This window comes from Bubalus kerabau, chromosome 8 (assembly GCF_029407905.1).
Source record: "Bubalus kerabau isolate K-KA32 ecotype Philippines breed swamp buffalo chromosome 8, PCC_UOA_SB_1v2, whole genome shotgun sequence".
In the NCBI taxonomy this organism is placed as follows: domain Eukaryota; kingdom Metazoa; phylum Chordata; class Mammalia; order Artiodactyla; family Bovidae; genus Bubalus; species Bubalus kerabau.
The window spans coordinates 106,810,511-106,836,590 of NC_073631.1; the positions used below are offsets into that span (position 1 = coordinate 106,810,511).

A 26,080-nucleotide genomic window follows, 5' to 3' on the forward strand; every position below is an offset into this window, starting at 1 on the left:
ACTTGGGGTTTTGGAAGAAATTCTGGCCTCCGGATGGAAGGCATCTATAGGGTAGGGGACACACAGATGCTCAAGAGGTCCTGATGGCCCAAGTATGGGGATCTTTTCAGTGTCTGCTGCATTGTGATGTTTAACTTAAAAGAATAATGTTGACCAGAAGCTCAACTTTAAAAGTGGTTCAAGAGCTTTATTATGTTTTGATTTTTCTAGGTAGAGTACTACCAACATTCTAAGTTTCAATGCACAGAAAAGTGATGAGGCCAAAATGTACTTTCTCTTTTAAAGTACATCCTATCTTAATGCTCTGTGGTGACCTGAATGGGAAGGAAGTTAAAAAGGGAGAGGTTATATGTATATATATAGCTGATTAATTTTGCTGTACAGTAGAAACTAACACAACATTGTAAAGCAGTCGCTCAGCCGTGTCTGACTCTTTGTGACCCCATGGACTGAAGCACACCAGGCTTCTCTGTCCTTCACCATCTCCTGGAGCTTGCTCAAACTCATGCCCATTGAGTCAGTGATGCCATCCAACCATCTCATCCTCTGTCGTCCCCTTCTCCTCTTGCCCTCAATCTTTCCCAGCAACAGAGTCTTTTCGCATCAGGTGGCCAAAGTACTAGAGCTTCAGCATCAGTCCTTCCAATGAATATTTAGGACTGATTTCCTTTAGGATGGACTGTTTGGATCTCCTTGCAGTCCAAGGGACTCTCAAGAGTCTTCTCCAACATCACGGTTCAAAAGCATCAATTCTTCAGTGCTTAGCTTTCTTTATGGTCCAACTCTCACATCCATACATGACTACTGGAAAAACCATAGCTTTGACTATACAGACCTTTGTTGGCAAAGTCATGTCTCTGCTTTTTAATATGCCGTCTAGGTTTGTCGTAGCTTTTCTTCCAAGGAGCGTCTTTTAATTTCATGGCTGCAGTCACCATCTGCAGTCATTTTGGAACCCCAAAAAGTAAAAGTCTGCCACTGTTTCTTTCCATTTTCCCCCATCTATTTGCCATGAAGTGATGGGACCAGATGCCATGATCTTAGATTTTTTTTAATGTTGAGTTTTAAGCCAGCTTTTTCACTCTTCTTTCACCGTCATCAAGAGGCTCTTTAATTCCTCTTTGCTTTCTGCCATAAGGGTGTGTCATCTGCACATCTGAGGTTATTGATATTTCTCCCGGCAATCTTGATTCCAGCTTGTGCTTCCTCCAGCCCAGCATTTCACATGATGTACTATGCATATACGTTAAATAAGCAGGGTAACAATATATAGCCTTGACATACTCCTTTCCCAATTTGGAACCAGTCTGTTGTTCCATGTCTAGTTCTAACTGTTGTTTCCTGACCTGCATACAAGTTTCTCAGGAGGCAGGTTCAAGTGGTCTGGCATTTCCATCTCTTTAAGAGTTATCCAGTTTGTTGTGATCCACACAGTCAAAGACTTTAGCATAGTCAATAAAGCAAAAGTAGATGTTTTTCTGGAACTCTCTTGCTTTTTCTGTGATCTAACAGATGTTGGCAATTTGATCTCTGGCTCCTCTGCAACTATACTCCAAAATTTTAAAAAGAGCATTATAATTTTCTGTTTCTGGCTATGCTAGGTCTTTGTAGCTGTGTGTGCTGTGGGCTTTCTTTAGTTGCAGTGAGTGGGGAGTTACTCGTCATTGCAGCACATGGGCTTCTCTTGTTGCAGAGCACAGGCTCAGTAGTTACAACATGCAGGCTTAGTTGCTCAGAGGCGTGTGGGATCTTCCTGGATCAGGGATCAAACCCGTGGCCCTTGCATTGGCAGGCAGATTCTTAACCACTGTACTACCAGGGAGGTCCCCATCCTATCATTACTTTGATCTAAGAATCAAAATTCAGAGCTGAAGTTATTAAAAGTAATTATTGTGTTGCTGAGAAGTTCAAATGTAACAAACAACTTGCAAACTGAATCTCAGATCTGCCTCTGTGCCTTTTCCTCATGTATAAAATGAGGACGCTAACCTAGATCACAGCCCCCTCCTCTGTGCAACATCTGAGCAGCATCACAGGGCTGATGCTGTATAGGTAACAGAGCAGGAATCTGCAAGGATGTGGTACCGAGGCTGAGCCTCCAGTAGGAAGTGCAGGCTGTTGCAGGAGAGCCTCCCCGTGTCCACTGCTGTGATTTCGGCTTCTGCTGTTTTTTCTTCCTGCCTCCCGCCCCCAGCACCCCATGCTTCCCCCAAAGTGCCCCGCCTGCAAAGTTCCCTTCTCTGTCTGGCCTCTTAGAATATAAGCGGCCAGCCTCATGACTATTTGTTGTCAGTCTCTCTCTCTCACACACACATACGCATGCTCTGCATCCCACTACCTCTTTGCATGGGAATTCTGAGAGGTCTTTTTGACTTCTTCCCATCACAATGCCCACTCCCCTCCCATGCCTGCAGGAATAGCTGCCCTCCACTCCCACCCACAATCCAGCTTCATGGACCCCAGCCCTTTCCTCAATGTCCAGTCCAGGTAGGTGGCAATGCGCTTTCTCAAAGGTCAGCAAGGGTAGAGGCCTTGGCAGACTCCACAGTTCACTTGACTTTTCTGGAGTATTTGATCACCTCCTGCTGTTCTCCTCACCCATTCCCCCAACGAAGCCACTCCTGCTGCTTCCCACCACTCAGCTCCTAGCAGTCTCAGATCTGAGAACCGCAGGCAGAGGCATCATGTGGAAACTGGACACATTACATCAGGAGGTGGGGGATGGAAAAGAAGGGTGCAGGGGAAGGGAAGACACCTTGCTGAGGACTGCACCGAGGCCAGCAGGCACAGCCACCCAGGAGTGGGTGGAGGGCCTCAAGAGGTGGAGCCATCCTGCCAGCCCCTCCACCCCCAGAGACCCTACCAACCACTGTGTGTGCAGGAGACACAGAACATCCACTCCATGTCCAGAACACAGTGTACAATAGTGGATCTGGGTTTTGTGGGGCTTGAAATCTGAGTTGAGGGAAAGAAAAAGAAAACAAATATGTAACTTTCAAATTTAACCAAAATGTATGATCATGCAGCCAGGTAGCTGTGGTTCCCCCGAGGGCTGTAGAAGCAGTCCCAGTGAATGAGGGGCTGTGAAGCTTCAGCTTCATCACCTTCATGATAAAACCAAGCACAGCCCTCCTCGAGGCCAGAAACAGGGGCTCTGTTTTATCCTGACACCCAGAAAAGTGACTTACCCCACAGGCGCCCAATAAACAGACACTAAAAAATGAAGCGCAGCCGCCACCCATGTCAGATAAGTATTTTTTTTATTCCCAGACTCTGCTGTGACACTGCAGCACAGGTATTCAGATCTCATGCCGACATAAAAGCCTTATTCAGAGGGTGTTCTGTGCAGAGGCAGGGACAGGCATTCACACGCCAGGCCAGGTCCTGGGGGAGCCACTCATTCCTGTCATCTGCCACGACAGGGACTCCATGACACTACACAGTAGCCACTGGTCTAACAACTGGTCTAGCCACTGATCTAACATGGGCCAATTTCAAGGCCAGAAGCCCAGGAGAAGCAGCAGAAATGCTGCCCGGATTAGACACACTGCAACGGACACGATGACTGTGCCCTGCCGGGCCCACAACACAGGACTTTCTGTACCAATGGCTACTGTGTCATTCTGACAAAAACAAATCCAGGTGCCACAAAGACCCTGAAACGTCAAACCACTGAAGAGACAGAAATTGTTGCAAATTAAAACTAATCCATAAAACAGTGTCTGGAAACTCTGTGCCTGATGCCAATCTGCAGCAAAGTCAACAAAGAGTAAAAAATAAAACTTTAACACCCGAGTAAAAAGCAATAATGGATTCGCCTACCATCATTACTGGCCAGTCCAAAAGTGATTTAAAAGTGAAAATATTATCATCAGCCAGAGATTAAGAATCTTCGTAACTTCATCACCAAGTCAATGTTAAATGAACAGTTCATTAAAAGTTCTTTTTGTTTAAAAAAGAAACTTTCCCTAAACAGCTATTTCAAGTAAGATAAGCCAGAAAGGCATAAAACCATCGGGGTGCTCACTGCCGGCCGCTGAATAAAGAAACCAAGGAGAAGAAGGTGGGGGTGGCGGCTGGAGGCTTGGTGGAGGCAGTGTACTGGATGACGTACTCCGGGTAGGCCTGGTGCTTCTCGAAGATCACGAAGATGGAGGGTTCCGACATGCTGTTCACGCAGCTGTCGTACAGGATGTTGCCTTGGGCCTCCTTGATCGGGGGGCGGACGTAGGCGGTGCTGCCCCGGACGAACTCGCCCACCAGCACCCGAGCCAAGAACATGGTGTGGGTGTTGCTGTCGGTTTTGCAGTAGTGGTGGGAGTACGCAGCGTCCCGGGCAAAGTAGCTCCCTGCAAGGACACCAGGGTCAGCCTGTGGCCGGAAAATGCGAGCCCACCTCCTGCCAACAGGGCAAGACCTACAGCCTCTACCCTCCCTACGCCCCCGGTTTTTACAGCTTCTTCCTCATGAAGGGCTTCAGCGGGATCATGAAACTCTGAGATGGAAAACTCCTTTCAAGTAAGATCTGTCACTCCAACTCTAAAGGTCTCTGGGCCCCTCACTACTGACTCCCTCCCCCAGAATGTCAGCTTCCTGAGCCATAAAATGGGGCTGTGGCCCAACTTCGCAGGGTTAGTGTGGAAAAAGACCAAGACCCCACCCACAGAACACACTGCAGACACCCGCCGCCCAGTACATAGATTCATGGATGAGAATCTGAGTTTGAAGCTGCTGCCTGCACATTGATTTATGACCTACCACCGGCTCCCATGCACCCTGACCCCACAGCCATCAGACTGAAGCTAACGGACAGACCTGGCCGAGAAGCTGCTGACTACAGATCACACCACTACGAGGTTCTCTCAATTTAGCAGCCACTGAAGAGGAGAGGAGAATGTTCCTGTTCTCAGGAGGTGTTTAAGGGTAAAGTGGTATGATACATGCCACCTACTTCCAAATGGTTCAGAAATAAGAGACAGGGTGATAAATCCAATGTGAAGTGTTAAAGTTGATGAACTGGTAAAATTCATGTGGGAGGGTTTTTAAATATTATTCTTGCACCTTTCCTGTGAGCTAGAAATTATTTTCAAATAAAGTTTAAAAATAACTAAGAGACAAAACCAGGTAACACATTATAGCAAGAGTGACATGTTTACCTGAGTCTATCTGGGCATTCAGATTTTTACTCTAAGGTAACAGCGTGGACAGGTGGGGCCCTGACTCGGGGCTAGGAAGGAGGCGCTGTCTCCTCTTCCCACTCCCCCACAGGGACGCAGGCCCATCTCCAAGGGAAGCCAAACCCCAGCCTAAGCAGGGGGTCAGGCCTGGGGCTGCACACGGCGGGGAGGGAGAGTCAGGTGTTGACATCTGGGTCCCCCACATCCCGGCCCGTCCTCCCCAAGTCTGAACTACTGGTCCAGCTCATGCTGGTTCCCCGCATGCCCTCTGTCAATTTGTTTTAAGGTGATTTCTGGGGCCTGGACAGTGAGGCCAAGATGATTCTGCCAGCAGGGGCACTTACCCTTGCCATAGGAAGTACCGTGGAGACCACTGACCCGCCAGTCAAAGTTCTGCTGGCAGATGGCATCGACAAAACCAGTGCTGGTGCCATGGAACAGCTGCCTTTCGTCCACCATCTTCCCACCGTTTCTCTTCTGCATCTGCTCTTTTTGCCTAGAATCACGAAGGGAACGTATGCTGGAGGCAGAGGGCACTTGCCACTAAACACAGGCTGCCCAACCCAAGAAAACATGTCTTATTAGACATGCCATGAGACCAGGAGCCATGAGACTCCAGTCACAGGCCAGGAGCCTGGAAAGCTGAGAGTAGGACCTGGATGAGAGCAGAGGGAAGCCCTCCCTCCTGGGCTCCAGGCCTCCACGGCTCCTTGAATCCCCAAAGCAGACAGACGAGCCTTTAGAAGGCAGGCTGCTTCTTCCCAGTATCCTGCTCCCGCCTGGAGCCTAGCCAAGGGAGCTGGAAGATGCTGGACAGCGGGGGCATCCTCCTCCCTCTCCTCTAAGTTCCCTGATCTCATCACCGGACCGGAGTTCAGATGACCCTGCTCCAGCCTCTTGTGGGGAAAGGGGAGCAGGACCCCAGGCCCACCACGGGGACCTGCTGTGGATTTCATTCCCACACGGACATATGGCCGGGGATATGCCAGTCCTTGGGCACAAAAAGGAGGCCCCTGCCCTCTGGCTGCCAGGACAATAGCTTTACATTCCCCAGGGTGAGGGGTGGCTTCTATGGACCCTCCCCTGTTGATCTCCAGGGAGGCAGAGTGTCTATTGCAAGAGCTGGCTTTGTCCCTGGGGAAGCCACAGCACCCGCCCCCTACTCCACCCTGTCTCTGGAGGGACATGCTGGCACTGAGTTGTACAGGTGAAGGGGGGGACAGAAGAGGGGCGCAGCTCCTGATCCCTGCAGCCTGGGGCAAGCAGCAGCTGCTGTGGCGGATTGTCACTGCCACACCGGCATGTCTGGGAAGCAGCTGTCTGAGGGAACAAGGGACCAGCCCACCAAGAGCGAGCCCTGGACATACCACTGGTAGATTTCCCAGAGGGCGGGGTTCTGGACCCGTTCAATCTTCTGAATGGAGTAGAGAGGCATCGTACTGGTGAAGAGAATCCAGACCTTCTGAAACTCTTCTGAGGATGAAGGGACGGTGATCCTCTGTAACAGGCAAACATTTTTACTCTTATCGTCAAAGTGTAGAATACAGCTCTCTTCCCAAGGCTGCTCATGGAATGCCAGAACCACAAGCAAACACAGACATCTTTCTGTGTCTCAGAGTAAAGGGGAGCATTTTCCTCTCTCCCCTTAACTCCAAGGGGCAATCTCTCCAGGCTTGGATGTGTGCAATTTGTGGTTACTTCCCTCCTTTCCCTGGCAAAGCCAGCCAGCCTGAAGGACAGGCAGGCATTGCTATGTCAGTACCACCTCAGGAGTTCAAGCACGGTCCCTGCTCTCCTCCCGACCCCACTCAGGGCCAACTACAGGGTCTATGAGACCCAGAGCTGGTGCCAGTGGATGTGGAACACACACGTCTGGCAGAGAAGGGGCAAACCCTGCCATAGGCAGCAATGCCATAAGGCCACACACAACACGTGCTGAGGGAAAGGCCAGGCTGGCGGATGGCACACAGCAGCTCAGGAGCTCAGTGAGACCAGGGGCACCCCTCCCTCCCAGAGAAGTCCGCCCCTCCCCTAGCGTCTGGCTCTAGGAAAGCACTCTTGACGAGCCCGCAGAGGCCCCTGATTGTCACACAGAGGGACAACACACAAATCCCTGCTCCTGCTGTCTGGTCCCCAACCAGCTTACCTGTTTTCAGGTCCATGAGGCTGGGCTCAGTGACCCTGTTCCAGGATCACTGGGGATTCTCTCTGCATCATCCTTTCCTCCACCCAAGTGCAGCCTTATAATAACCACCTCATCCCCCACAGACCCTGAATTATCAGGGCTCTGTGTGAACATACATGGCTCTCTGCAACCTACAATCTGACTCTGGTTTCCCTGCTCCTGTCTCTCTGGAGGCCACCATGCCCTCTCCCTCAAGCCTGCCCTCCCAGCCCAGAGCCCGACAAGGACTCCCGCACTTGTCACAGCTCAGCCCCCTGACCAGGGCACTCCACAGCAGGGCCTGACTTCCCTCTCCTGCGCCCCCACATCTATGCACGCCCTCCACCAGAGACACTTCCTGTGTCCTGTCTTGGGTTCCTTTCCATCCAGTTCGCATCCACCAGCATGTTCCTCCCCAACCTCTCCTGTGTAAGCGCCAGCTGTCACCAGGTATGGACCCAGTGAGGTCTTCCTTGATCTCTGAAATACAGCCGCCTGGTCCCTGATGGCCAAGTACTGCATCTGCAGTCGCCCAGCCCTCCAACGTCCTACCGCGGCTGCTGGTGTCTGGGTGTGCTTTGTGCATCTCCCAGGCAGGGGCTGTCAAGTTGGAAAAGCCAGTCTGCACAGTGCTTGCTGGGTCAGAGGCCAGAAGCTCCACCTACACCTGGCGTCATCAGACCCCGGCCTGAGCTCTTTACCCAACTCAGCACAGCGCCCACTGCAAGCTGCTAAACAGAGTTTTCATTCTCTCGTCTTCCAGTAAGTTCCTAGTATCTGCCTCCCAGCTGCAACTCTTCTTTTAGATGGCTCTCATCACACTGAACCCTCTCCTGGCTTCTTTCCCTTTTCTTCTTAGTAAAACTTTTATCGGCTAAGCAGCTTATAATTACACCCTTCCTAGAAAACTTCCAGTTCATCTTCCTCCCTCCACCATACATCCTTCTCCCCTCAGGCCACAGCCACCTCCTAAGCAGTCATTTAGCTGTAAATAAGCCCCAAGATCTGAAAGACACCAAACTTAGGACTCACCTCTCAGCGGCAAAGGACACAGCACGGTCTGCTTACCTGTGTCTAAGAACACCCTCCTCCCAGCCTAGGGCAGTGCCAGTCTCATACCTTAAAGCCAGTGTCCGGCAGGGCCGAGCGATCCCAATGGTCAGGAATGTTCTTTAGGCCTTGAGAATTGATGCTGCTATAAAATGTAAAGAAAAACACTTAGTCTGTTCTTAGACATAAGTAGGCCTCTCAGAGGTGCCTCCAGCAACCTAGGCCATCAGTCTTGAGTCTCAGCATATCATCTGTAAAGTCAGGGAGGAGGCAAGGAAGCACATAAACACACTCTCCACCACGGGACAGCACTTCCATCTTGGCCTGTGTGGTCAAAACCAATCGGGCACAAGGGATCTGTTTTTCACCTGTACCCAAATAACTCTGCCACATAAGGGAGAGAGCATTATGACTAAAGCTGCACACATAAACCCTCCCCATAATTTTATAAAATTCAAAGAGCCTTGAAACTTTCATTAAAAACAGCCTCAAGGCTTCACTGGTGGTGCAGTTAAGAGTCTGCCTTGCAATGCAGGGGACATTGGTTCGATTGCCAGTCCAAGAAGATTCCACATGCCATGGAACAATGAAGCTTGTGTCCCACAACTAATGAGCCCACACACCTCAACTACTGAAGCGTTTGGGTCCTAGAGCCTGCACTCCACAAGAGAAGCCATTACAATGAGAAACCCCTGCACAGAGTAGCCCCAGCTTGCTACAAAGAGAGAAAGCCCACACAGCAAAGAAGACCCAGCATAGCCAAAATTAACTAAATAAATAATTTTTTTAAAAAACAGCCTCAGTGAAACTAACACAACACTATAAATCAACTATACTCTAATAAAAAACAAATTAAGTTAAAAAAAACTCAGCTTCAATGACGTATAGTTGGCAGAACTATATATGTTTACATAAACATATGTAATATTTAAAAACGTTTTTTTAAAACATAAAATTGATGTCAAAATTCACTTGACAGTAGAAATTTGACTTGAACTGCTAAGAGGCTACTTGTGGTCTCTCTCTTCCCTTCTTAAAGTGACTATGCAAAAAATATTAGCATGTTTCATTGCATGGATCACATAATACAAGCAGAACATGCTCTTTTTAAAAGTGAAATAAAAACTGAGTTCTAAAAAAATGTGGACCAAAGGGTTTAGAAATAAGGACTGTGAAACTAACTCCAAATCATTCCTAGTCAGTTTCAGAAGGCTCTGTTCTTCCCACAATAGATCTACCTTCTGTTTCTGCTGGCATGAGATATGTACCTTTTTCCTAAGCCTCAAAGAACTCTCACAAATAATTTTCCTAGGAAAATGGCACAATTTAAAAATAACTTAAAAGGTCCCACAAGCAAGAATCAGCCAGAAACAGACCCATGTAGATGTAAGATGCTAAAATTAGAGGCAGGTTATAAAACAACTGCCTGCTAATTTCTTTCTATGTTTAAAGAAATTTAAGACAAACTTTAAAAACATATGCAAGGAACAGAAAACTATAAATAGGCCTGGAGGATTTGGAAAAAAAAACTGTAGAAATGAAAAAAAAAAATCTTTGAAGTATAAGTTCAATGGATAGGCTTATTAGCAGATCAGACAATCTAAAGAGAGGGTGGGTGAGCTGAAAGGTAAGGGCAGTGACATTATCCAGAATGTGAGGCAGAGAATAAGAAGATGAGCAAGGAGGGGAAGAAGCCAAGATGTGGAGAACACAGTGAGAAGGCTTGAATCTAGTCACAGCCAAACTGAAGCTCCAAAAAGACAATATCGAGAACAGGGTGAAGGCAATTTTCAAAGAGAACTAATGAGACACAACAACCTACAGATTTAAGAAGCACAAAGAATCCTCAACAGGACAAATAAAAATGCATATCTAGACACACCAGAGTGAGAGTGCCTGATACAAAGACAAATGGAAAATCTTAAAAGCAGCCAGAAGGGGAGGAAAAAAAGTGATTCTGGCAAAAAGCTTCAGTTAGACCAACAGCTGACTTCTCAGAAACAGCAATGGAAACCAAAGGACAGTGGAGTGATATCGTCAATGTTCCAAGAGAAAAAGAAACAAGTAAAACATCTATACTTATGTAGATCCAATGCGGAAATCATATTCTGTGACCCCACTAACTGTGTAAATAAAGCATTTCTTTCTAAAAGCCACCCACACTAGAGTCCCAGTGGCCATGGAGGACCAAGCAGACTCACTTGCTAGAGTCATGACCACCAGCTTCCGTCACACAGGATAGAGGGAAGCACCATGCACTTTCCTGCGTCAACATGTGTAAGAGAGCAGGAAGATCCCAATCCCTCGTGTCTTAGTCTGAATCTTACCAAAATGACCACTCTTATTTCTGACATGTGGTGTCTGCCATGGTCCCCTGAAAACAAAGTAGAGTGAGGACAAAAGAGATCCAGTTTCAGAAAAGAGACAGGTTTTTCTAAACTGTACCAAGGGTAGGCTCTGGATAGGGAAGGAAAGAAAAAAAGATGTCTAGGACTTCCCTGGTGGTCCAGTGATTAAGAATCCACCTTCCAACGCAGGAAACATGGGTTAGATCCCTGGTCGGGGAACTAAGTTCCCATATGCTTTGGGGCAACTAAACCCACGTGCCACAACTACCAGACCTGTACACCATAACCAAAGATTCCACATGCTGCAACTAAGACCTGACAGTCAAGTAAAACTAATATTTTAGAAAAATGATATCCAGAAGTAGGATCACTCATAATTAACCAAAACTAAATCCAGAAGCAATCCAAAGAGAAGAGACAGATCAGATCAGATCAGTCGCTCAGTCGTGTCCGACTCTTTGCGACCCCATGAATAGCGGCACGCCTGGCCTCCCTGTCCATCACCAACTCCCGGAGTTCACTCAGACTCACGTCCATCGAGTCGGTGATGCCATCCAGCCATCTCATCCTCTGTCGTCCCCTTCTCCTCCTGCCCCCAATCCCTCCCAGCATCAGAGTCTTTTCCAATGAGTCAACTCTTCCCATGAGGTGGCCAAAGTACTGGAGTTTCAGCTTTAGCATCATTTCTTCCAAAGAAATCCCAGGGCTGATCTCCTTCAGAATGGACTGGTTGGATCTCCTTGCAGTCCAAGGGACTCTCAAGAGTCTTCTCCAACACCACAGTTCAAAAGCATCAATTCTTCAGCACTCAGCTTTCTTCACAGTCCAACTCTCACATCCATACATGACCACAGGAAAAACCATAGCCTTGACTAGCCGGACCTTTGTTGGCAAAGTAATGTCTCTGCTTTTGAATACGCTATCTAGGTTGGTCATAACTTTCCTTCCAAGGAGTGTCTTTTAATTTCATGGCTGCAGTCACCATCTGCAGTGATTTTGGATCCCAGAAAAATAAAGTCTGACACTATTTCCACTGTTTCCCCATCTATTTCGCATGAAGTGGTGGGACCAGATGCCATGATCTTTGTTTTCTGAATGTTGAGCTTTAAGCCAACTTTTTCACTCTCCACTCTCACTTTCAATAAGAGGCTTTTGAGTTCCTCTTCACTTTCTGCCATAAGGGTGGTGTCATCTGTATATCTGAGGTTATTGATATTTCTCCCAGCAATCTTGATTCCAGCTTGTGTTTCTTCCAGTCCAGCGTTTCTCATGATGTACTCTGCATAGAAGTTAAATAAACAGGGTGACAATATACAGCCTTGACGAACTCCTTTTCCTATTTGGAACCCGTCTGTTGTTCCATGTCCAGTTTTAACTGTTGCTTCCTGACCTGCATACAAATTTTTCAAGAGGCAGATCAGGTGGTCTGGTATTCCCATCTCTTTCAGAATTTTCCACAGTTTATTGTGATCCACACAGTCAAAGGCTTTGGCATAGTCAATAAAGCAGAAATAGATGTTTTTCTGGAACTCTCTTGCTTTTTCCGTGATCCAGCGGATGTGGGCAATTTGATCTCTGGTTCCTCTGCATTTTCTAAAACCAGCTTGAACATCAGGAAGTTCACGGTTCACATATTGCTGAAGCCTGGCTTGGAGAATTTTGAGCATTACTTTACTAGCATGTGAGATGAGTGCAATTGTGTGGTAGTTTGAGCATTCTTTGGCATTGCCTTTCTTTGGGATTGGAATGAAAACTGACCTTTTCCAGTCCTGTGGCCACTGCTGAGTTTTCCAAATTTGCTGACATATTGAGTGCAGCACTTTCACAGCATCATCTTTCAGGATTTGAAAGAGCTCAACTGGAATTCCATCACCTCCACTAGCTTTGTTCGTAGTGATGCTTTCTAAGGCCCACTTGACTTCACATTCCAGGATGTCCGGCTCTAGGTCAGTGATCACACCATCGTGATTATCTGGGTCGTGAAGATCTTTTTTGTACATTTCTTCTGTGTATTCTTGCCCTCTCTTCTTAATATCTTCTGCTTCTGTTAGGTCCATACCATTTCTGTCCTTTATCGAGCTCATCTTTTAACTAAATGATAAATATTTCTGCATGGTAAAATACTTCATAGACAAAGCCAAAAGGCAAAAAACAAGCAAAGAAAAAATACTGAAACTTACATGACAAACTAAGGGCTGATCTCCCCAACAGAAAGACTCAATGTTTAAGAAACATACCAAAATGTTGGCTGAAGAATGGACAAAAAGACAAACAGTCCCCAGAAAAAGAAATGCAAATGGCCCTTACATGTTAGGAAAGAATATTAAACCTCACTCATAAGAGAAAATGAATTAAATACACTGAAATACCCTTTCCCACCTTTACTGAAGAGCTTGATGACTTCCTGTTTTCAAGGCTGAAAGAAACAGGCACCTCACACATTCTGGGGTGAGTGTACATGGTTAAGCCCCACAAACAGGAACTTGCATTTACCATCTAGGACTCCAACCTGATGGCTCACCTCCACAACTAACAAACAGCACATACAGCAGACATTCTTTGTGGTATCATACTCATACTAGCAGATCACAAAAAGGCAAAGCATTCCTAAAAAGGGGACAGATTAAACCATGGCAAATACACATGACAGAGAATCATGAAGACAGGAACAGAATTCAGAAGACTTCAATGAACTGAAAGAGAGTAATTTCTTTTTCCCAAAAAGTTATACAATATTCTAAGTGAAGCTTTCCTGGTAGTTCAGGCAGTGAAGAATCTGCCTGCAATGCAGGAGACTGGGTTTGATCCTTGAGTCAGCCCTAGAGAAGGAAATGCGCAATCCACTCTAGTATTCTTGCCTGGAGAATTTCATGGACAAAGGAGCCTGGAGGGGGTTGCAAAGAGTTGGACAAGACTGAGCAACCAATACACATACTGAAGTGATCACCACAGTAAGTCTAGTAATGATGTATTAAGTGAAAAAAGGTACAGAATAGTAGAGATAGAATGCTACCGTTTATCCAATAAACGAAGACACTTTTATGTACATTTGCTCATTTTTGCAAAAAGAAACACAGTAAAGATAAACTAAAAATTGATGAAAATGGTTGCCCGCCAAGGAAAAAGTGCAGATATAGAAAGGAGAATTCTAACTACTGAGTAGATCTTTTCATAGTTTTGACTTCTAAATCATGTTTTTTTACACATAGCCAAAAATAAATTTTATTAAGAAAGGGAGGAAAGAAGGCACACCTGGCTTTGAGGAAACAGGGAGGGGCAACCCCAGGAAGTTACTCTGTTAGACTCACAGGCACTCTATCTGCTTGATATTAACCTTTTCCCTCTAGCTTCTTTAAATGACCTTGCCATGCTTCACAAATACAACCATCCAAGTCCATATGTGACATCTTAAAATAAGAAACGGAAACACTCTCGGTCCTCTGTGAAACAGAAATGAGCCGGATTTCTCCAGCTAATGGAAGAGGCAGTCCTCTTGACAGCAACGCTGGCTACAGTCCTGGCCTGGGCTGTCACACATCAAACTAATGGGCACTGTGGTACCTCTTGTGATCCAAGCCACCATCCCCCAGTAACTGGCAATGGGGTTTGGAGAGAATTGACCCCTCCCCCAGCTCCAATCCCAGCCCACATGCCTCAAACCTAAAACTACCAATTCAGAGGTGTCTGATCAGTGCAGAGCTCACAGATTTGTTCCCGTCAGCAGCAGGAGGGCCCCGCTCCTAAATGCTCTTAAGGCCAGGCACAGCCCTACTGGTTTCTGGTAGTCTGATAAGGGAGCTCACTCGGGGGATGATTCGTGCCTGCAGCATCTGCTTTTGGTATTTTTAATATTCCATGATATTAAAGTATTAAAATAATGGAGTTTTGGAGGAGTATTCCATTATTTCAACATTTACAAAAATTCAAGTCTGTGATTCAATTATTCACTTGAAAAGACAAGCTGATAAGCTAGCTTCAAGTCTAGACTGGCCTGCAGATCACAACAAGCAGCCTTGTAGTTAGATATCCCAACACTACTACCCATAAGGATAATTCTTTCTCTGGTCCAATGCCTTTGCAACTAGTGGAATACGTATGCCAGTAATCAAACTGCTCTAGATGACTCTGAACTGGAACTGCCATTCATACATAACACAACTGGAGGACAAAGAGGAACTTTAAATGCTTTGTTAGAAACAAAAACCACAGTTTGCTACCAGTGGGGGAAAAGAACCAGCCCCAAAAAATGGTACTGATGAATCTATTTGCAGGAGAGGAACAGAGACACAGATGTAGAGAACAGACTTGTAGACACAAGGATGGAAAGACAGGGTGGGACGAATTGAGAGAGTAGCACTGACATGTATACACTACCATGTGTAAAATAGGTAACTAGTGAGAATCCGCTGGGGAGCACAGGGAGCTCAGCTCTGTGCGCTGTAATGACCTAGAGGGGTGGAATGGGCGTGGAGGGAGGCTCAAGAGAGAAGGGGTGTATGTACACATACAGCTGATTCAAGTTGTTGTACAGCAGAAACTAAGACAATGTTGTAAAGCAATTATATTCCAATTAAAAAATAAATAAAAACAAACATACAAACAGAAAAACCCAGAGCTGTTCAAAAAGATATCTTCCAAGTCATAAAGCAAAAGATACAATCACTTGAAAATGGAACCAGAAAATTATCAGAGTTAGATCATTATTATTTCTTCACATTCTCTAAGTTAAGTCTAAACTAAGAAAGAACTTTCTGGTTTCTGGAAAAATCTGCACAATACCTTCATGTCACAGTAACATCACTGGCAATCTTAAAGATAAAACATCTAATTAAGTGATTTGGGGGATATCTTTTCCTTTCTATCGTGTTTGGCTTATCATTTAATGCTTTGTTAATTGTATCTGTATCATCATTAAAACAACTATACATCAAGCATTTACCTTTTTATAACTTTGTTAAATATTATACCTTTATAATACATTTTTACTTGAAGTACGGTAAATATATTTCCATTTACCATATAGGTAAACATATTACCATTTACCATTCCATGGTAAAGATTTTTCCATTTCATGAAGCCTCAACCTTCTTACAGATCACTCACATAAACAGTAGCACTTTGGTATTAAGTGAAAAGTAAAGTGGCTCAGTCATGTCCGACTCTTTGCGACCCCATGGACTATACAGTCCATGCAATTCTCCAGGCCAGAATACTGAAGTGAGGAGCCTTTCCCTTCTCCGGGGATATTCCCAACCCAGGGATCGAACCCAGGTCTCCGGCACTGCAGGCATATTCTTTACAAGCTGAGCCACAAGGTAAGCCCGGTATTAAGTGAAGAAAAGTACAAATATACTCAAAGGGCAAGGCATAGGAAATAGAGACAGAGTGCCAGGGCATAAGACTGCAAGCCAACTAACCCTCTTGATGCTATAGCCAGTCTGAGTAGGTTTAGTACCTGCAGTTGAGCACGTATCGGCTGATACACATATTACATAAAAAATTCCCCAAATGCCACCTACCAGGTCTGCTTCATCTTCACATCTTGGGGAGATACATATTTGGGTCTTCGGCAAACCTTTCTAACTGTGCCATAGATCACATTTTTCTGAATGAAGGCTGGTGGAAAAAAAACACAATATACATACAGGACGGCAGTGTTTTATAAACACAAATTAAACAGGTTATAAAGCTAATTCAAATGTTAAAGCCCACAATCAGTCTGTTAAAAATAAGGCAGTTTTACACATTTCAAATATTCATAATAGGTATCTGTAGGAGACTGGATTTAATGAATAGATGAATGATTAGTAATTGACATATCAATTATACATGAGTGCTTTTAAATTGTTCCTTCCAATCTTGTTTAAACTATTATTTTGCTCAACAATTTTTCCCAGCTTGGATATAAAAAAGCTCCAGCCCAGCCTGAGACCAAATTACCACATCTTGAGCCAGTGGGATTTAGAGTTAATATAATAATTTTACGAGTAAAGTTTTTCTTAGTTTGACTAAACTTACTCAACAGCAATATTTCTCAACCTTTTACAACCTGTACAGTCTTTAACAAATGAAATTCTTACTTATGCCAACCCCCAAGATTCTTATATTCATCCTGAGGGCAGAGAGGGGAACCTGTCTTTCAGGCTGAAAAGTCATGAAACCTATAGAATACATGTCCCAACCACCAGGAAATCTCTGTCAAGTCTTACTTTCTGCACATAAACAATTTATTTGACTTGAAAAACTAATTCACCCTACTGCATTTGAGCATATACCCTGTGATCACCTAGGTGTGTGTCCCTCATGCCAGAGTCCAGGTAGTCAAGAATGGGCACTCCCGGGCAGTCCCCAACATTCTGATCGGGAGACCATACTCCAGACATGGCTACCACAACCCCTTCAGTTACCCATCACTCAGCCTCTCACGAATACTCTGCTAATTAGCTTAAACAGGTTTTTCACTGGTCTGTTGACTAGCATTGCAATGACTCTTAAATAACCTTTTATCAGTTCAGTTCAGTTCAGTCGCTCAGTCGTGTCCACCTCTTTGTGACCCCATGAATCGCAGCACGACAGGCCTCCCTGTCCATCACCAACTCCCGGAGTCCACCCAAACCCATGTCCATTGAGTCGATGATGCCATCCAACCATCTTATCCTCTGTCATCCCCTTCTCCTCCTGCCCTCAATCTTTCCCAGCATCAGGGTCTTTTCCAATGAGTCATCTCTTCACATCAGGTGGTCAAAGTATTGGAGTTTCAGCTTCAACATCAGTCCTTCCAATGAACACCCAGGACTGATCTCCTTTAGGATGGACTGTTTGGATCTCCCTGCAGTCCAAGGGACTCTCAAGAGTCTTCTCCAACACCACAGTTCAAAAGCATCAATTCTTCAGCGCTCAGCTTTCTTCACAGTCCAACTCTCACATCCATACATGACCACTGGAAAAACCATAGCCTTGACTGGACGGACCTTTGTTGGCAAAGTAATGTCTCTGCTTTTTAATATGCTGTCTAGGTTGGTCATAACTTTCCTTCCAAGGAGTAAGCGTCTTTTAATTTCATGGCTGCAATCACCATTTGCAGTGATTTCGAGCCCAGAAAAATAAAGTCAGCCACTGTTTCCACTGTTTCCCCATCTATCTGCCATGAAGTGATGGGACCGGATGCCATGATCTTAGTGTTCCGAATGTTGAGCTTTAAGCCAACTTTTCACTCTCCTATTTCACTTTTATCAAAAGGCTCTTTAGTTCTTCTTCACTTGCTGCCATAAGGGTTGTGTCATCTACATATCTGAGTTTATTGATATTTCTCCCAGCAATCTTGATTCCAGCTTGTGCTTTCTCCAGCCCAGCGTTTCTCATGATGTAATCTGTATATAAGTTAAATAAGCAGGGTGACAATATACAGTCTTGACGTACTCCTTTTCCTATTTGGAACCAGTCTGTTGGTCTATGTCCAGTTCTAACTGTTGCTTCCTGACCTGCATACAGGTTTCTCAAGAGGCAGGTCAGGGGCCCGGGTATGCCCATCTCTTTCAGAGTTTTCCACAGTTTATTGTGATCCACACAAAGGCTTTTATAGGTGAAATTAAAAGGTATTCGAGATACATGAATGGGCTAAGTATTTGTGAGACCTGTTCCCTATGTCCCTCAAACAGAGTAAAGCATGAGGCCATCTCCCTAATTTACCATTAAAGAGAATACACTAGGCGAAGTCCTGAACAAGCCCTGACCATGGGGATTCTGCCAACTGATACCAGCTAACAGACATCAGAATTCTGGCTCTGGAGTCTTGGCATTTATTTGCCTTCAGTGACTGTTCTGTCACTGAAGGACAGAGTCTTTCAGGGTCACTGAAGTCCCTGAAAGGACAGAGTCAAGCCTTCCCTGAAGCTACAGAACGAGTCATTTGGCCTGCTGTGTATGTTTTTTAAACGAACTTGCTTCCTAATAAATATTTAGTAAATAAATCTGAGTGGCAGACTGCCGCCTGAGACTTGCTTTCACTCTGCCGAGTAGTGAGGTTACGAAGGGAGAAGTCACCTGAAACCTCTGTGGCTACTGTCATCTACCAACACACAGACCAAAGAGTTTTGCCCACCACGTGAGCTTGGGGCAGTCTGCAGGAAATATGCTTTTCTTAAGTTTGCAGTAAACTCAGTGTGTGTTCTTCCCCACCCTCATCTTGACTATTCTGTCCCCTGGGGGAGCTGCCTGGGTTGAGAGGCTGCATCTGACATTTCTAGTTGATTTGATAGTGTTCAGATACTTTAAATAAATATTTCAAACTGTGGTCAGCAGCAGTCAGATGGGTGCTACTTGTATAGACTTGATCTTCAGGCCAGTCCCAACTTATTATTCCATAGATTTCTCACGATCCCCTTGAGTGCACTTGTGTTTATCAGACTGTGGATTGTAAAACCACCTCACACATGATTGATGTTTCCCAGCAGATACTGAAAGCTGTAAGCAGTTCTCACTGTAGAGTAGAAGAAACTTTTAAGCTCTTTGCACAGGCACATCAAGGGGGCAGCGATTCTACCTTAACCAAAAGTACAAGTATAAAACCACAAGCAAAACTAACTGGATAAAAGTAGGCAGATAGAGTGGACTTAGGATAATTCACCAAAGACAGTTTGCTGCCCTCCAAACAGATGATCCACAAAAGTAAACAATAAACAGTGCTTAAAGTGCTGTTTAAAAGTGCTTAAAAGGAGGTCCACTTAATTTCCGTAAAAAAATGCTGAAAACTGATAAGGATTCAGAGATTAAAATGTGAATTTAAAGGCAAAACTGAATTGAACATGGATGAACTGATAAATCCATGTGAAAATGGCTTGAAAGAAGCCACAAGAAACTGAAACTAAAGGAAAGAAAAACACCACACCTCACAGATAAGTCACTGGAAGACCTGACCAAAGGGTGTTTGGTCTGCTTCTGTCTGTCTGTCAAGGCAAGAAGAACAAGCCATTAAGGCCCGGACTCAGGCTACCACAAGCAGAGCACCTGATAATCTGCTTTACAGCAGTTTTCAGCTGATGTGTGTCTACCATGTGTTTCCAGCCAGCCACCAGTGCTGAAGGCGCCTACAGAAAAGCTGACGTGGACTCTGCAGCTGGGAGTAGGAGGAGGAGCTGCACAGCAGAACCACTGTGATGCGTGTCAGTGACTAAAGTCAATCCTCAGACACAGGGACTTGCCCATGGCCCACAGGACCCTACTACAGTGCTGCCTACACCACCACTGCCGCAGGCTGATGCTACCTGTCCCTCCACACGGGGTTCCCGTTGCCTGCTATCTGTCCCAGGCAGCTCCCCCTGCATCCTGCTGGCTGGCTCATTTGTTGACAGGTCTATTCTCCCTTCTAGATCCACAGCATTTCAGAACAGGGACCATTGCATCCTTCTCTTTCCTGGCCCTCAGTGTGTGTGCGGAGTTTCTCCACGGTTAAGATGGAAAAGGCAGGGCCAGCAGATGATCAGGCCCTACTGGGTGAGTGCAGTGGATCAGGAAATACCTTCTCCCAACCTCACCCTGGCCATGCCGCACAGCTTGTGGGATCTCAGTTTCCTGACCAGGGACTGAATACAGGCCAAGCAGTGAAAGCCCAGAATCCTAATCACTAGGCCACTGGGGAACCCCAAAAAGTACCTTTGAAGTCTAACTCGTATGAGTGCTTTCCTGCCTGGAACCTCAGGGTGGCTGCTTGGGGGTTAGACCCCGAGGCACAGTATGCCAGGTATGCCTTCTCCAAATCACTGCTGGTGACGCTGGTCACAGGGTGATCCATGCCCTGTGAAGGAAAAGCCAGATAGATATATGGTGAATGCAAGAAGACAGACACTGGGGGCCATCCACACACCCAGCAGATAAGCCCACAGTGGGTGTCTGTGTCCTGGGGGAGGCAGACGAGAGGAGCTGGGGGTGGGGCTGTGGTAGGAGAGAGAGGCACAGAATAGGAGCCAACAGGACTGCCTGCTGTAAACTGCTCAGGAAAATGGAAGACAGCCCATGTGGGCCCAACTAACCTGGATAACCATGACGGGAGCAATGGAAGAGAGGGTGTTCAATTACTTGTAACAGATAACACAACCCTTCAAGTACAAGTGAACTCGCAAATGCTATTTCACTGAGGGCCTGAGCACCGCAGCCTCTTCTGTCCATTGTTTCGGCCTCATCCCTCCCTCTCCTGACCAAACCCAGAGCCACACTAGAGAGCCTCCCTGAACAAATCCAGGGAAGACAGAAAAAATCCCAGGATGCTTGGGGGGGAAGGCAGGTGGGGCAGAGGACAGATGCAGGAAGGCTGGCACTGGAAGAAGAGGGAAGGAGGAGGGCTCAAGTCATCTGCTGAGAGTGCCCACGTCCACCTGGCCAGCGGGTACAGAGTGGCAATACCTCTGCATTTCAACTGGCCAGTGTCTTTCTCCTGAGGACCTGCTATGTGCAAACACTGTCCTCAGCCTGGGGGCACGTCAGTGGCCAAAGCCCCCACGAAGCTCACGTTACAGAGTTCCCAGGGAAAAAAACATTTCAAATGCAGTCAAGAGCATGAAACTAAAGCTTTAATATAGCCTCTCACAATCCAGAAAAATACAAATGTCTATTAGACCACATAGCCCAACTGTCATTTGGGAGAAGTTGTCACTATAGAAATGGTGACCTCCCTACACATGTATCTCTACAGATAACCGGGGTCGGGGGGAAGCTCCCTCTAATCTTGATTCATCTATGAACATCTCTGAATAGTTGACAGCAGCAGTTACTTGACCCAAATACCAAATCAATAGCTGAAACAAGTTAATTTCATATACTTTTCCATCTTTTGTAAAGTGACTTCTATAGATAAAGCAAAAAGCCAGCTCTGAAAAGCCTTAAGCTTTATTCCACAGCTATACAAACACTCCTGCACACCCAGGCACTCGCTCTGGAGTTACCTGTTCAACAGTAAGAGAGACATTTTTCTACCCCCATTTAACAAACTATGATATCACTACAACCCAAGTTACTCAGTCCTCATGAACTAACAGATAGCTAATTGTTCCAAGTTGTGACCTTATACAAATGAACTCTAAATTATCCAGTTCTGCCATAATTCCCCCAAAGCAAGCGAGTCATAAGGGGACCTGGGGATCTTTGGCTCTGTCAAGGGCTCCCTGGAGCAGTCCTTGTGCCCATGTTTGCAAAGATTCCTCCATCATGGACCCACAGGAAGAAACACTCATACTCTTTCCGTGACACTTACTTGTCGTCCATATTCCTGCCAAGAGCCAAACTCATCAGTCCAGTACCAAACCCAGTTGGTGGTGAGGATGAAGTGTGGAGGTTTGGTGACCGAGGAGGCTGTGGAGAGACGGCGAGCCTGGGTGGCACCAAACTTCATGGTGTCAAAGTTCAGAAAACCAATGAGAAAGCTACTGGATGTTTCAGTGCACGTGACCCTGCAAAAGAACACAAGAAGTAAACTGAAAGTCCAGCCACATGAACGTGGGCCCCTCAGCTTCTTTCGTGGTCTCCGAGTCACTCGGCTGAAAGATGTGAACATACATGGGACCTGCACATTTAAAACAATGCGTCAGGGTGGGAGGGGACTTGCTTTAAGATCCATTTTGCTGTGTGAAAATAATAAAATCACAATACTATGGAAAAGAGCCCCTGGAGGAGACAATGGCAACCCACTCCAGTATTATTGCCTGGGAAATGCCATGGACACAAGAGGTTGGCAGGCTACCATCCATGGGGTTGCACAGAGTCAGACACAACTGAGAAACTAAGCGCACAAACACACACTATGGAGAACTTGTTATCATGACATTCCTTTCATTACACAAAAATGCTAGGTAAAACAGCCTTTTAAAAAATGCATTGCTGAGCTGACAAAAAACAAAAATCCTTAGAAGCCAAAAATAGTTAATATACACTGCATGTGGGCTGGGCTAGTCCCCCTACTAAGTACTTTATACATTTTAAGGGATTAAGTCTTCATTGTACCAAAGCTGCGACTCATCCCCATTTTTACAGATGTGAAAACAGAAGCCCAGGGAGGTTCAGAAACCTGTTCAAAGTTAAACAGCTAATAGACAGCAGAGCTGGGGTTTAAGTTAAGCAGTTTGGCAGAATGGCCTGCACTCTGAGCCACCATGATCTACTTGCTTTCCAAATGCTGTACTGCCCCAAGAGCAAAGGGAAGGTCTGGAACCAGTGAGGTGAATGAAAACTAAAGCCATTGGCTGTCCAAAGGCAATGTCAGTGAGTAATGACAAACAGCCCTATTTTTAGTGGCAATGAAGAAACAGGAAACAAATGTAGTATCTGAATATGGTCAAGGGTTAAATCTCCAAAGAGATATTTCAGCATAAAATCATGATTTTAAAAGATTACACATCCTTAGTGAAGGGAGCTGGAAAAGGAATCTGCTTTGCAAAGGAAGTCAGCAAGGAAATTTGCCTATGTCAGAGTTGGCTTTGGAAGGAAAGGAAGAAAACTTCCACTGAGAACTCATAAACTGCTCCCGCCTCAAGGAAGTTAAGTTGATTCACACTTCTTTTGTGAGAATTAAATTTAGAGACCCACAGTGGCATTTCCTATAGAAGCAAACACAAATCCTCTCTGGAAGGAATTTACCTTCAACTCAGGCCTCAAAAGAATTTCTATAATGCTTAAGATGGTATAAAGAGAAGGGAACTCTCCTACACTGTTGGTGGGAATTTAAATTGGTATAGCCACTATGGAGAACAGCATGCTAAGTCGCTTCAGTCATGTCCGACTCTGTGTGACCCCATAGATGGCAGCCCACCAGGCTCCCCCGTCCCTGGGGTTCTCCAGGCAAGAACACTGGAGTGGGTTGCCATTTCATTCTCCAATGCATGAAAGTGAAAAGTGAAAGTGAAGCCGCTCAGTCGTGCCCGACTCTTCGCGACCCCATGGACTGCAGCCCACCAGGCTCCTCCGCAAGATTTCCCCCTCCGTGGGATTTTCCAGGCTAGAGTACTGGAGTGGGGTGCCATTTCCTTCTCCAGGAGAACAGTATGGAGGTTCCTTAAAAAACTAAAAATAGAGCTACTATATGATAATCCTGCAATCCCACTCCTGGGCATATATCTGGAGAAAAACATGATCCGAAAGGATACATGAACCCCAATATTCATTGCTTCACTGTTTATAATAGCCAATACATGGAAGCAACCTAAGTGTCCATCGACAGAGGAATGGATAAAGAAGATATGGTGTGTGTAGGTATGTATGTATATATACATACATACATACATACATACATACATATATATATATATATGAGAATATTACTCAGCCATTAAAGAAATAATGCCATTTACAATATGGCATTATTCTGGGTGGATGGACCCAGAGTGTCATACTGAATGAAGTCAATCAGACAGGAGAAATATTGTATGACATCCCTTATCTGTGGTATCTGAAAAGAAATGACACAAATGAACTTAAAGAACAGAAAAAGACTCACAGACTTAGAAATCAAATTTATGGTTGCTGGAGGAAAGGGATAGTTAGGGACTTTGGTAAGGTCATGGACATTGCTATGTTTAAAATGGATAACCAACAAGGACCTACTGCATAGCACATGGAACTCTACTCAATGTTATGTGCCAGTCTGGATGGGAGGTGCCTTTGGAGGAGAATGGATACATGTATATATATATGGCTGAGTCCCTTTACTGTTCACCTGAAACTACAACAACATTGTTAGTCAGCTACAACCCAATACATAATAAAAGTTTAAACTTTTAAAAATTTCTACAGATAAAGTTTCAGCAAACATAAGCTTATAATCAAATAAACCAGAAACAAGACACCATAAGCAAAATCCAGCAAAACCAGTCTGCTAAAGACAACAGATGTTAAGAGTTGTTGGATATAAATACACAATATGAATAAAGTGTTTTTTAAAGTTAATACTGAGTATCAAAAGTATGAGTATGGATTAAGAAACTGTAAGAATTAAGCAGGAAAAAACAATCTTTAGAAGTAAATAATTATAATCTTAAAATCACAGTAGACAGGACACACTTCATCTCAGACAAGGCTGAACTAATGAACTAGGTAACCAAGTGAAGAAATTCCCCTGCATACAGCACAAAGGACGACGTGAGAGAGAAGTCAAAAAACATAAAAAATAGAGTAAGAAGATCTTAATATATGTATAATTAGAAGTCCAGAGAAACAATATTTTTGAGGAACTTTCAGAAATGATTAAACATAAAACCTCCAACTCAAAAAGAATGAATTATAAACAGACTAAATAAAAATAAATCCACATATAGACAGATCTTTATGAAACTGTAGCACCAGAGGCTGACTGTATGTTTAGTCAGAGAGAAAAAAACAGACTACCTACTGTAATGTGTTGAACTGTATCCTTACTCGTGGCAGCTGAAATGTGACCTCACTAGGAAATAAGGTCTTCTCAGATATAATTAAGATGAAGTCATACTCAAGTAGGCTGAGCCCTAATCCCATGACTTGGTGTCCTCATAAAAAGAAATTTGGACACAAAGACACATAGGAGAAAGCCATGAGACAAAAAAGAAAGAGATTAGAGTAACGCAGCTATAAACCAAGGAATGCCAAGAAATATGAAGGATTGCCAACAACCACCAGGAGCTAGGAGGAGGCAAGAAGGATCTTCCCCTGGCGTCTACAGACAGAGCATAGCCCTGCTGACACCTTGACTTTGGAATTCTAGCCTCCAGAAACATAAGAATAAATTCTTGCTCCTAAGACACCAAATTTGCAGTCATCTGTTACGACAGCACCCCAGCCCCAGGCCAAACAATGTATTTATACTGATAACTAACTTCTAAATAAGCAATGGGAGCCAGAAAACAATGGAATAATTTTTGAAGAATTGAGAGAAAATACCCAATAAAACTATTTTTCAAGAATGAAGATGAAATAAACACTTTCAGATAAACAAAAAACACATCTGCCAGCAGACCCTCACTAAACCAACTTCTAAAAGATGAATTTAAAAGAAAATGATCCACAAGGAAACATATGAACAAAGGATTATGTGCAAAAATCCAAAATGATAAATGTCTAAATTTAAACAAATACTGACTATATAAAACAATGTTAATTTCTAACTCCTGGGATTAAGAAAATAGAAGCAATTTTATACAACACATTTTATATGCCTGGCATTGTTCTGAGCATTCTACACATTAATTCTTTTAATTCTCAAAATAATTAATCCTTTAATGTAGAAACTATTATTTTTATATACTTGACCTAAGGAAAAACTGGGACACAAGAAGACTAAGTAATTTGCCCAAATTCACACAGTGGTAAATGAGTTTGAATGGAAC

At 44.8% G+C, this 26,080-nt stretch overlaps 1 protein-coding gene across 4 annotated transcripts in view; it reads right to left on the reverse strand.

The window, feature by feature from the left end:
* Positions 1-3,243: 3,243 nt before the first annotated feature.
* PARP12 (poly(ADP-ribose) polymerase family member 12) overlaps positions 3,244-26,080 on the reverse strand; it is a 46,484-nt gene continuing 23,647 nt past the window's right edge. For 3 of the 4 annotated variants that reach the window (XM_055591079.1, XM_055591081.1, XM_055591083.1), the window contains 7 exons: positions 21,985-22,180; positions 20,391-20,532; positions 16,259-16,355; positions 8,461-8,536; positions 6,545-6,675; positions 5,522-5,673; positions 3,244-4,349 (listed from right to left, as the gene is read on the reverse strand). In XM_055591079.1, coding sequence (XP_055447054.1) covers positions 4,024-4,349; positions 5,522-5,673; positions 6,545-6,675; positions 8,461-8,536; positions 16,259-16,355; positions 20,391-20,532; positions 21,985-22,180 — 1,120 coding nt within the window. In that variant the 3' untranslated portion in view covers positions 3,244-4,023. The remainder of the gene's footprint in view (positions 4,350-5,521; positions 5,674-6,544; positions 6,676-8,460; positions 8,537-16,258; positions 16,356-20,390; positions 20,533-21,984; positions 22,181-26,080) is intronic. The other variant, XM_055591080.1, reaches the window with a different exon arrangement.